Source organism: Glarea lozoyensis (genome assembly GCF_000409485.1).
Source record: "Glarea lozoyensis ATCC 20868 chromosome Unknown GLAREA5, whole genome shotgun sequence".
In the NCBI taxonomy this organism is placed as follows: Eukaryota; Fungi; Ascomycota; class Leotiomycetes; order Helotiales; family Helotiaceae; genus Glarea; species Glarea lozoyensis.
The window spans coordinates 1,768,455-1,780,834 of NW_007361000.1; the positions used below are offsets into that span (position 1 = coordinate 1,768,455).

Below are 12,380 nucleotides of genomic sequence, written 5' to 3' on the forward strand. Positions count from 1 at the left end.
GCCGCTGATATACTTTTTGCTTCTGACTTTTGGCAGCAATGCGACGAGTTGGGGTTCTTCGAGCGCATGGCTGGGCTACCTCGGTTTGCGACTTGACTTCACAACAGCTTGGAAGAAGGATAGAGACGAATGTAGTGGCCCGATTCAGTATTTCACTGCCGCCACAGCAGTCGAAACGATACAACTCTAGCACCAATGCCGCGACATGGCCCTCCCAGCGGCTAATAAGTCCGCCACGTCCGTGTATCACCAGCCAGCTCTCTGGTAGATCATCCATAGCTTCTTCTCCAATATGGCAGCCAGCATTTCATCAATTGCGATATTTTAGGAGCACGTCCCAGATACAAGAAGGAGCGAAGAACACCGATCGGCAAGATCTCATTGAGAAGGAGAAAGCAAGGAAAGAGGAGGAGGAGGAGGATTTACTTGACGACGATGGATTCCAAAAGAGCGAAAAGGCCTCGAAAGCTGCACAAGTCAACCTGAGCGCTCGTTTATCGAGTCCAAAGCAGCAAGGAAATTCTGCTGGGTTCGGCGAGATATGGAGGCTGATCAAGATAGCGAGGCCAGAAGCCAAATGGCTAGGTCTAGCTTTCACCTTCCTCCTCATATCCTCGGCTATAACCATGTCTATACCCTTCTCAATCGGTAGAATCTTGGATCTTGCGACCAAAGATCCAGCTGAAGGCAATACGTTATTTGGTCTTGAGATGAGCCAGTTCTATATTGCCCTCGGTGCTGTCCTGACAGTAGGTGCTGCTGCGAATTATGGGCGTATCATTATCTTGCGGATTGTGGGAGAGAGAATCGTTGCTCGCCTACGATCACAATTGTATAGACGGACATATGTTCAGAATGCAGAATTCTTCGATGCTAATCGAACCGGAGATCTTATCTCTAGACTGAGCTCTGACACTGTTATTGTCGGTAAAAGTATTACTCAAAATCTTTCTGATGGACTGAGAGCAATAGTTAGTGGAGGTGCTGGTTTCACTGCCATGGCTTGGGTGAGTCTAAAACTTACTAGCATTCTATGCTTGATGTTCCCTCCTGTGGCCATAGGCGCATTCTTCTATGGAAGAATGATCCGAAACTTGAGCAGAAAGATCCAACGGAACCTTGGTACCTTGACTAAGATCGCTGAAGAAAGGCTGGGAAATGTTCGAACGAGTCAAGCATTCGCTGGAGAGACCCAAGAAGTTGGGCGATACAACCATCAGATCAAGAAGATATTTGCGCTTGGGAAGAGGGAAGCTATCCTCAGTGCAACATTTTTTAGTACCTCTGGCTTCTTCGGCAACATGACAATTCTTGCTTTACTGTACTCGGGTGGATCAATGGTCAAAAATGGAGTCATCAGCGTTGGTGACTTGACTTCTTTCTTGATGTACACTGCATACGCAGGTTCATCTCTCTTCGGGGTTTCAAGCTTTTACTCGGAGCTGATGAAAGGTGTGGGAGCTGCAAGTCGCTTGTTCGAACTTCAAGACCGCAAGCCGACGATTCCAGCTACCGTCGGAACCAAAGTCCGATCCGCTCAAGGTGTGATCAAGTTCTCAAACGTTCATTTTGCCTATCCTACCCGGCCAGCAGTCAAGATTTTCGAAGGGCTTGACTTTGAGATTCCTTCGGGAACAAATGTCGCCATTGTTGGGCCAAGTGGGGGTGGAAAGTCAACTATTGGCTCACTTCTGCTTAGGTTCTACAATCCTACTGAGGGCTCCATCTTCATTAATGGTCAAGATATAACAGGCATGAATGGCAAGTCACTTCGTCGACGAATTGGTATGGTTGGTCAAGAGCCAGTCCTCTTCTCTGGCTCAATTGCCGAAAATATCGCATACGGAAAGCCTCATGCTTCGAGGGCCGAAATTACAGCTGCAGCTAGAAAGGCCAATTGCCAGTTCATTAGCGATTTCCCTGACGGACTGGAAACATCGGTCGGCGCAAGAGGCGCACAGCTGTCTGGCGGTCAAAAGCAACGTATTGCCATCGCAAGAGCTTTGCTTAAGAATCCAGACATCTTAATTCTTGATGAGGCTACATCCGCACTTGATGCCGAGTCAGAGACACTAGTCAATTCAGCCCTTGCTGCCCTTCTGAGGGGGCACAACACAACAATCTCGATCGCCCATCGACTTTCTACTATCAAGAGATCTGATCAAATCATTGTCCTCGGAAGTGATGGAAAGGTTGCTGAACAAGGCACATATACGAAGTTATCAAACGATCCAAACTCAGCATTCTCAAAGTTGATGGAATGGCAAATGAGTGGCGGCGACGCAGAGAAGAAATCTACGGAACCCGAAGGCCAGATCACCGACAAAGAAGTGACAGATGATGATCTAGCTCGCTTAGAAGAAGAGACTCCCGATGATGATGAGGACGAAGTCATCAAGCAGCGTGGAGATAAAGCAACTAAAACCGAAACAGTGTTGGAGAAGACGGGTAAACAGATGAAATAGGTTATTCCTATCATTAAAGCGATAAAATTAAAGCACCAATGTGTGGGACTGTATATATCTTACAACGACGAGCGTAATTTTCTTTTTGGGTTTAAGTCTTTCTGGGCGTGGGATTATGCATTGGGTCGGCTGGCATGTTGGCTAATTGGCCTTACGTCTGTGTGATTGAAGCGCTGAGCGGGACATGGATACCTGTACAATACTCCGCTCGATAAAGATGTAGGTTATTAAGAACGATTAACTGCTTCACGATGAAGTTACTGTTCCAGGTGACTAGTTGCATGATTGTGATAAGATTCGTTAACTATTAGTTGCCCAAGACAAGATGAGATATGGCTTAGTATGCAAAGTACAGTGCATTGCGTCTGTAAACCGTAATGGGGATCATCGAACGATCAATATAACTGCACGATAATCCGGTTGTACGTTGCGCTCGAGTTAACAAAGCTTTCCGACTCCCCACTGAGGGGAGCGCCTTGCTAGATTATGAATTTTACTGAGGTGTCAGTTTAGGCCTTTGATTGTTAGTCTTTACACAACTCTTGATGAAGTCCCAGAAGAGCTCTAGGTTTCATGAACACAACCAAATTATCTCAGCATGAGAGTGATAGAGATCCAATAGCTAGACAAAATTTTAACCAGTCTGGAGTTCAAATGCATTGTTGTGCTGTCAAGTCATTCGCCGAATTCGAACCGCGTAGAGAATTGTGGCAAATGCAGATTTAAAAGATATGTGCCAGATCCTGGAATTGTACAATGCATAATTGTGCAAAGACATGCTTATTCTGATCTAGACTCATTTAACCTTAACCTATGATTTGTATAAGCAACTGCCGGGAACGTTTGCTCTAGGTTTGGTATTTACAGCCAGAGTGGATATGCTCGCTTAATCGTTCCTTCCCCTTTTAATGGAATGACCCAATGGATCGAACTGAGCTGGTGACACAAGTGCAGGATGTACTAAGCCAAGAACTACTGCTGTGATAAGAGGCTGATCTTGTCATGAGGGGTTGTTCTTCGAGCCAGTTAATGCCATAAATGTTTTGGTACTCCTCACGCTAGTTGACACTATCTTGCTAGCTCTTGATAGAACTTCGCAAAGTGCCACAATGGATGTAATGTGACCATGGCGCTAGTGACAATAACCTCCACAATGGATGTAATGTGACTGCAGCACTAGCGACAAAAACGCGCCAAAGCAGTTGATAGTGTTCATTCACTTTCACCCCACACTTTAGCTTGTCATATTTGCGCAAATCTCACACTTCATCTCGATCACTTCCTCACAGTCTGATATCACCATCCCATCTAGCGTCTCACTCACAATTCTCCAGACACATATATATCTCGTCCTCCCACCCTCAAGTTCCTTCTTTCTTTCTTCATCTTTAACATCTTCAACAATCACCTTCTTTGCGTTTGACTTTAAATTGTGAGTACACATTCCTTTCTTCCGTGCTGCCTTCAAGATTTCAGTTTTGTCTTCGGACAAAACATAGTTGTTTGGTAGATGAGTTTATTCTCTCGGCCCTACTTCTAGATTATCGATGCAGAATGGGAGAAGCTGGTGTAGATGAGCCTCTACTCTTTACCCAGTCTTCTCTTTGAAGAAGTGTACTCACTAGCCCTAGCACTTTGGCTGACTTCTTTTTAGGTATTCGGTCTCTAAAATTCCCATTTCTACTTTTTCTTCCTCGTATATCTTTACATTCCTTGTGTTCTTCTCATTCTTCAATTCAGTGAGCACTTTCTAATGCTTTCATTTCTTCTTCCCTTGGCCGTGTCCGGGCAAGTGCTCATCCTATTTGCCTGCTCAAAAGACCGAGAAGAAGGCTGCTTTGCCCTCTGCCCCTTTGTTCGAGCAATTAGGAAGAGGGAGGGCTGTTCGCTCTCTGTCCGTAAAGGGTAGTAGTACTTAGTCTGTTTGATCAACATAATTTTCCTTTGTCATTCACTACTTCAAAAGTCCCTTCTTAGCGTAAGCTAATGGGTTTGTCGTAGGTTTCATTCAGCTTTCTGAGATTACAACTTCTTGCAATTTGGTATCGACATCTCACACATCTTGGACATATCCGACAATCTAATATCATCTCCACTTCATCCCTTTTTTGCACCTTCTTCGCCTTCTTCACTTCCTCGCCTCCTTACATCCCAACATCTCCAACCGTCAACCCTTCTTCGGAGAGAAAACCTCCCCTTCTCAACAACCCTTGTCCCCATTTGAACGGCAAAGACTATCCAAAGCCGAAAATGCTTGTGATGGAGGTATTACCAATCAGGTTGTAAAGGAAGTGATGCCCTTGGGGAGTATGTACCGAGTCTACCGGGGGTTTCTATCGAGAAGCCATTGACACAGTATTTCAGGTTCTGGATAGTCTTACCCGAGTCTGAGGTGGTTTTCGCCCAAGTGGGAGGGTTTGCTGTAAGTTCTCACGAATTTTGCTAACGGGGGAGGTCACCTGTTTTTAAAACTTCTTGGATTTGGATGATGGACAGGCAATTTCGCATTAATGCTCCTCCAAAAAATCCAGAACTTTTCTTATTTGTTGACCGTGTTGCAAAAAACAAGTCACCGATAAAACGTCTTTCATCCTTAATGAACAAGACATTTTTAAAAATTCAGCTTAGAACCTGACATGATGTAAAGAGCCCATCTTCACTCAAGCCCCAGTCAAGCTGTTAAAATTATTCCGAGAGATCACCAACATACCTTGTCCACTGCAAGAATAGGTCGAAACAGACGATTTGGATTCTCTGCTATTTCTGATATTCGTTGGAAACATTCAAGCATCCAAAGAGGATGAACGATGTCTTCTTTAGAGAATCAGCCACGATTATGAGCGATAAATTACACAATGACAACACGACTTTGTACTTCCTCCCATCGCACTTGCCAACCATTCTCACTCACGGTATCCATAATCTTACATCAGCCAGAACGTTATTAATCATCCACACCACCTAATTTTGTATACGAAGCATCGTGTATTAAACCACGACACTCATGTCATCTTTTTACAATCTGAAATCAAATACTACTCCGGCCCATCTAATCATCAACCACCCACTCCCAATTCCACACCGAACAAGTCATCTTTCTCCAGTGCCACACAGAACCAGTCCTTCGTCATCGCCCACAAGTGGCACATCCATCATCAAAACGAGGCGAAGCCAGCGCCACAAACCTCCAAATCCAGAACCCATAGTACCACCACGTTGAGACGTTTACGAGCGAAAGTGCGGTAACACAAGCAAGGGTATCGCATGGTGTATGCGTATCTCGCAGGATGTTCCCCAGATTGTCTAAGATTCGCGGTTGTGCGAAACTGTCCTTTCTCCCCGAGAACGTTGATCTTCAAGTGAATTGCGCCACGGGAAGTGTGCTGCGCGTGGCGAACTAGGATACTATTCTCCTTGTTGGTGTTGGTGCGTTGATTGCTTGTTGTTCTACGTAATTGAGTGTTGGATATAGATGAATATGTTGGTTGCAGTTTGACCGTTTTGACCCCGCATAGAAGGGACTGCTATGCGGGGGGTTCGGGGGATATGGGCTGATTTGATTTCTTCGTGTGTTGCTGTTTTGGGAGGGGGTAGGCTGAATTGAGGTGGGATGATGGGTTTGTACCTGAAAAGTACGTGATGGACGGATGGTTTTTGTCTAACTGGGTGATCTAGGTTGGGTTGAGAGGTCGTTGGGAATCTGGAATTTGAACTGAGAGGAGCCTTTGTCGTAAATGTTCCGTGGCAAGATAGAAAGTATACAACTACGAGTTCTACTTGTTTTCCTTCATTCATTTCCACCCCTCATAATCCCATACGAAAAATGACATAATCTTCTTTCATACCCAGTATTTCCCACCCCTCTCATGGAAACAGAAAACATATCAAGCGGCCTTCCACACCATCAATCCCCAAACTCCCATCTTCCAATACCGACACAACCCCAACACCCACGTTTTACACCCTGCATCCCGTCTTCCATACCTCATTCTCCAACCTTCCAGAACACTAATATCTCAATCCCGTCCCGTCAGCCGTGTTTCCAATGCATTTTCGTGTGATTGACTTGCATATCTTACCACCCTCTCCCAAACTTACCACACTCTCCCCTCAATAACCTATCGCAATACCACAATCACACTCTTGAAACAAATTACTAGCAGCTCCCGTATAATGAATCTGCTATTGTACAAGATCGGCTCCAGCATCGTCAATGCCGTGCTATTGTGGCGTTCTCGTCTGTCAGAATCCAGCTTTTTTGTGAGCGCCACCAACGACGGCACGGCTGGAAGTTGGAGTGATTAGATTGGAGCGGAAGATAGGGGAGGAGGTTGAAGTTTTGAATGATGGTATGAAACTTCCACTTGATTGTGAGTTTTTTTGGGAGGGGTGAAGAGGAATACCGTGATGTTGGGAGTAGAAAAGGTGATAGCGTTGTATGTGAAGGTTTGTACTTTCGGGTTCTTTATAAGAGTGACTTTAGGGAAGTGAGAACTTAGCATTTTATTTAGCTGAGTCTCAAGAATTTCAATATTGATAGAAGTTTCTATAATTCGTCCTGTTCTTCAGTACGCTCGAATCAGAAGAACATAATGCAAACGCTTTGTAGGAAGATGTATACCAAGAATTTCTGTGACTGTGACTTCAAGAAGGCTTCGTCTCATGACAACTAGATATGGCCGAGCTCTTCAGAAACAGCAGTTGCTATGGCTTCGTGCTTCGAAATGACACCTCGATGCCCTTGGTCTTGCGTCTAACAATCAAGGAAAATACAAAGAAGTAGAAGGAAATAAGGAACAGAATGATTGATAAGTTACGAGTAGAAGAGTGAGCGAACAAAAGTGACATCAGATCTAGCAATCCAATGTATGGAAATGAAAATCAAACCCTCTGCTCCATTAATCATATATAGCAGAAAAACCCACTAATTTCCGCTCGACGTATCTAGCATGGATATCTTGAAGCAGTCAAGGAGATTAGCGGCTGTCCTGCTTTTCCAAGCAATTCTTACTGTAGAGAATATAAGTAAAGTAAACGAGCACCCGATCGAGCAAACATCGTATTTTACCACACTTCCAAGTGTCTTAACCCCACAAGCATCAAGACTTCTTGAATAAACTATCACAAAACAATAAAGACAGCAGTCAATACCCAGCTCGTCCACACACGAGACGTACAACGCATAAGAGCAGACATGGAATCAAAACCGAAAAGCCTCGGAAGGATTCCACCCGATATCTATTCCATTTTCCTTCTCTCCATATTCCCAGACCCCACTACCCATCTCAGTGAGAATCGCAACCCTCCTATCACTCCCAGATCTCAAATCCAAACTCAAAGCACGATAAGAACCAAAACCACAACCACATGACCCTACCTACCATCCATACAAAGGTACATCAACGCAGGTACCGGCAACCCCAACGGGAAGGTGCGGTGCAATTAAAATAAAATGCCGCCGCATCCCGATCGTGGGGTAAACAACTTACGATGACCTTCGCTTTTTCCATACCCAAATTCCCATCGCATGCAATCGGAATTTGGGTATGGAATAAACCATATCTACCACCTATGGAATGATGATTAAGGGGGGGTGGAGGGTAAGCGTTTTCCCCCGGAAAGTTGGGTTTCTGAAACACAGATTGGAGAGGCTGTGTCGCAGGATGAGGCACGGAAAAGTTTATATGTATTTTTGCTTTTTTTGGAGGGGAGGGGATCGGGGTAGGGAGAGTTTGTTTTGCTGTTGCAGATTTGATAAAGGTTTTTGCTTTTGGAGTGAACTGTGAAGTTTGTGACGTCGAGGTACTAAATTTGAGGTTCGAGGGGATGGGTATTTTGCAGGCGAGGTATTTTTGTTGTATCGCCAGAACAGCAAATCCCAACATCTTCCTCCAACCATCATGTCATCATTCCCATCCTATTCCCCGGAGAAATATAAGAAATAACCACTGAAATAATATAAAAAGATATGCAAGAGATTCAAAAGATGTAATCGATCCTCCGAAAATTAATCCGGTTTCACAAAAAGGTTAACAACCACATCCTCGTATCCGAGACGTCAAAAGTCCGCTTTTGGAATCCTTTGCGAATCCAGAAGATCGGTTCATCTAATGCGGAGAATATAAGAGATGAACAGTCATTGGACCGACAAACATGGGAAAACCCAAGAAACACGTGGGAAAAGACCCTTTGAATCGGGCAGCAGCAAAAGCACGTAAAAGAGAGTCTAAATCTTCAGGGTCAGTCAATAGCACAGCCATGAAACACGAACGGCGAGGAGGAACTTTCATGTCAACATTGCGCAACCCTAGAATCGCTCGCACTGCTCACCGTGTCACTGGTGCTGGTACTGTACACAAGAAGGAGTGGTTAAGCGATGTTTCTTTCCCCTCCTCGCCGGCTAGGCTTCCGGTCAATTGTTGTGTGTCTCACAGTCACCTAGGATCAATTCGAGACATACGAAAATCATATGCGGTCTGTGATATGGAGATTTCCAGATTTTCCACGTTTGTGCTTCAGCTGATCGATCCCTCGAGCACCCAAAGTCAGTGCGCGGCCCAATGTACCGATCGACTGGAGGTGCACATCCCTCATCCGCTGACGACGATACGCTCGGGTACATAATGCAACAGAGCAGAAGCGTGGCGACCAACGACTTGGTTTGTTCTGTTCCTAAATTGAGAAAATGTTGTCGAGTCGGCGTGTTTTCTCTTCTTCGGCACTTGCGAAGTGTGCAGCATTGGTAGGTGGATGTACGCTTGGCAGCATCGTGATGTGCGATTTGCGAGCACGGCCGTTGAGGTGATGTATGTTTAACAAATGATGCTGTGGATGAGGGTATTCTAGATCAGCTGCAAGAAGAAAACTCATCCATGAAAGACAAATTGCAATTGCGCCCGGCTAGTGCATTAACAATACAAGTTGCTCGGTGTTGGAAGTGGCAATTGAATTCGTCGTTCTGTGGGTTGTCGTCGTGGAACTTTTTGGTTGTTGTTGGCTGGCAGCTCGTGATATTTCGGGAAGCGACTAGACTAGAACGTGGAGTCAAGAAAGGGGGGCTAAAGTTAGAAGGGTATGCCTTGTTGAGTCAGGAATGATCGACCGAGTAACGTTATTCGGACGGCATTGAACAACAGATTGCTCTCCTCCTAGACCAGGAGAAAGCCTGTAAATGAAATGTAATTGTGTTTGTTGTAATATACCGAAATATATGGCTGCATTCACCGTCTCCAACCGAAAGTTAGATCTGGTAGAAAAATGACTCGAGATCAAATCAGTAACAATGGCGTTTTCCGGGACTAATTCATCCAATCTTTTGGCGTGTCCTTTTTGCTTCTTCGCTCCGAACTTCAGCGTTGTTAGCATGGAAACAGCGTGGAACGCCCTGACATGTGTTCCATTGCACTATCATCTCAACGGATCGATGCAAGGTTATGAATCTTGGGGTAACTGTTAGCTGAGAGAAGCCACTAGATCACCCACTGATATCGTGAGACATGGCTTCCGGATCCGCGGACTGCTTAGAGGAACTTCCACGCCAGCTAACTTAGCCTCCGAGACTATTCAGACCAGCTAAATAAATCGCCAACAGCCCGGACTGGTGTCAAAATCATGTTGATCTGCCTTCGGCTCAAGGTTCATGGCAGTGGATAAATGAAGAAAGGACTTACTCGAGTGTTTTGTACCACCGTTCCATCAGGAATACGTCAATAATCGAGCTGCAAGGCACACCTTGGCTTGACCTACTTCGTACGAAGTAATAGGAATGAGTTTCACTATGGGCAAGATGCTAACCTAAGTGAGTGACCTGAAGTCGCGGGTGGTATTGATCGGCTATCTTGAATTCCAGTGAGACATGTTAGTGCTCCTTTGGGCAATCGGGTAGGAATTGTCGCTTACTGGCTGAGAAGTGCTCCTACTTAGACTTACCACATCTGTAAGAAAGGAAATCTGAAATTGATGATGTTAGATACGGCAAAGCGGCTTCATTGTTCATCTTCGAGAGTCAGTTTTTTTCCCAGTGAGATGTATGACCGACCCGCACCGAGGCTTATGGCTTTTTTGGGGTTGCATCGGTTGCACACTAATGGTGTTGTCACGTCTTGGACGAGGGGCCACCAAATCGAACCACGCGAGAGCCACGTTTTGTCGAGGCAGTACAACGGATAATCCGAAAACAGACAACAATCCAACTAAGCCATCGGGAAAAGCTGTTTGGGTTGACAAAGAAGACTTCAAGTGGCAAACCTAACAGAGCAGGAGGCTAGATACCAACAAGTACATCTGCAATCAACCAAAAACATATGTGCGAGGTTGTATCTGGAGGGAGATCTGCAGTCATGTAGCTCATGTGAAGAATACGCCGCTGACAAGGCTTTGAGCCGGAAGCACGATATGCAGTTCGAGGAAGAGACGACTCGTGACATCTGGTGACAACATGAAGAGACGGTAAGTGAAACTATGAGAACACGTCCGGACCTGCAGATTCATGAATTTTATCCTGAAAGCGTGAGGAATTCGTCTCTCCTCAGAGAAATTCCCATCAACGCTACGAGAGGGAGTGCGCATTGAATCCTCAATTGCGACCTACATTTAAAGCATGAATCTGTGTTCGGAGGTACTTTTCGGAATCTGGATGTATCTTTTGAGACAATGCTTCCAAGATCTGCCAGTGCCGTTGAGTTGCAGCTAGAGAAAAGCTCAATGTAGAAAGAGCGAGGTATGGTAGCAATATCGAGGTCGGCTTTGACGAGACCCTGGATAAATGAATACCGCTGAGTGATCAAGAGAGTGCGGGTGATTCGCACGGGATGACGCCAGCATCCCTCGTCTGATATCTTCATCCACCGATAACAATGCTGTGCGAGCGACGGTACCGGCGATGTATTATTGTGAATCCACGAGAGCAGAAGCCAAGGCAGGTACAGAAACCCGAATTGATGGATGCTTAGAGGCTATCGATTCTGACAAACACGTTCTCCGGGCATGAAGAGGTGAGGATGTGTTGTAGTGCTGGGGTATGTGGCGCTTTTGGGTTTGCTTGAGGGTGTCTTCGTTTGAGACTTCGAATCATATCGAGAGGAAAGATGCATCTGGTGCATTGAACTCGGTCCTGACGAGATATAACTTCAGACGAAGGTTGCTGCAATGCAGTGGCCATTGGCTATGTATACCGTGTGCCCTGTCATCGCGGGCCCATTGTCCAGTATGGCGAGGAACCCGAATACATCGTGCATAGCGGTTGGCGAAGATGGTATTGGTGTGGGTGGCATAGGATGAAGAACCAAGCCGCAACGCTGGTCAATCTCCTAGGTACCTAGGTACTTGGTTCTGTAGGATTAAGAAGGATTGATCTGGGTTGGAGAAGATAAACGTCGGATAAAATTGGGTCTTGTTGTAACGTCCCATGACACCACGTTCTTTTAGAGATCGTCCAGACGTACGAGAATGTTTTCATTGTGAAAACATTCGGACAGAAAAGATTGGTGGTTGCGGGGTTGTTCTCGGTAAAACGTGGGGGAACTAAGACATCGTCGGTTTCCGTGATTCTCCTGCCTTATCGCACAGTAGTAGAGAGTAGAATACTCAATGCAGACCTCTGGCAAAGCAGAAGTTGTCTTGCTGTATTCCGTATATCAACCTGTATTGTCGCATACAGTCGGCAGTTGGCTCTCACCCAGTCGGAAACATCTTGATCAATGGTGTCAAAAACTGTGAGCAGGCGGCACAGGTGTTGGGGCAGTGTCGATAATATCGTCATTTCGTAAGCCCTAAATGCCACGGAAATACATGTTGCTAATTTGAGATGGAATTTGCTGACCTTGAGGACTAGTTTGAGGCTGGAAAAAAACGTTTTCTGGAATCTGCACTCAGCCACGAACTGTGATGTCAACACTCTGGCGATTCAGGTGAGAG

At 45.5% G+C, this 12,380-nt stretch overlaps 2 protein-coding genes across 2 annotated transcripts; both read left to right on the forward strand.

Moving 5' to 3' along the window:
• Positions 1-38: 38 nt before the first annotated feature.
• On the forward strand, positions 39-2,465 carry GLAREA_04775 (ABC transporter transmembrane region; the record flags this gene model as incomplete). Its single annotated transcript, XM_008087152.1, has 1 exon — positions 39-2,465. One exon carries the CDS (start codon positions 39-41, stop codon positions 2,463-2,465), a length of 2,427 nt encoding a protein of 808 aa, XP_008085343.1.
• A 6,153-nt stretch (positions 2,466-8,618) lies between these two features.
• Positions 8,619-9,089, forward strand: GLAREA_04776 (uncharacterized protein; the record flags this gene model as incomplete). The annotated part of the gene is made up of 1 exon (XM_008087153.1): positions 8,619-9,089. One exon carries the CDS (start codon positions 8,619-8,621, stop codon positions 9,087-9,089), a length of 471 nt encoding a protein of 156 aa, XP_008085344.1.
• Between the last annotated feature and the right edge of the window lie 3,291 nt (positions 9,090-12,380).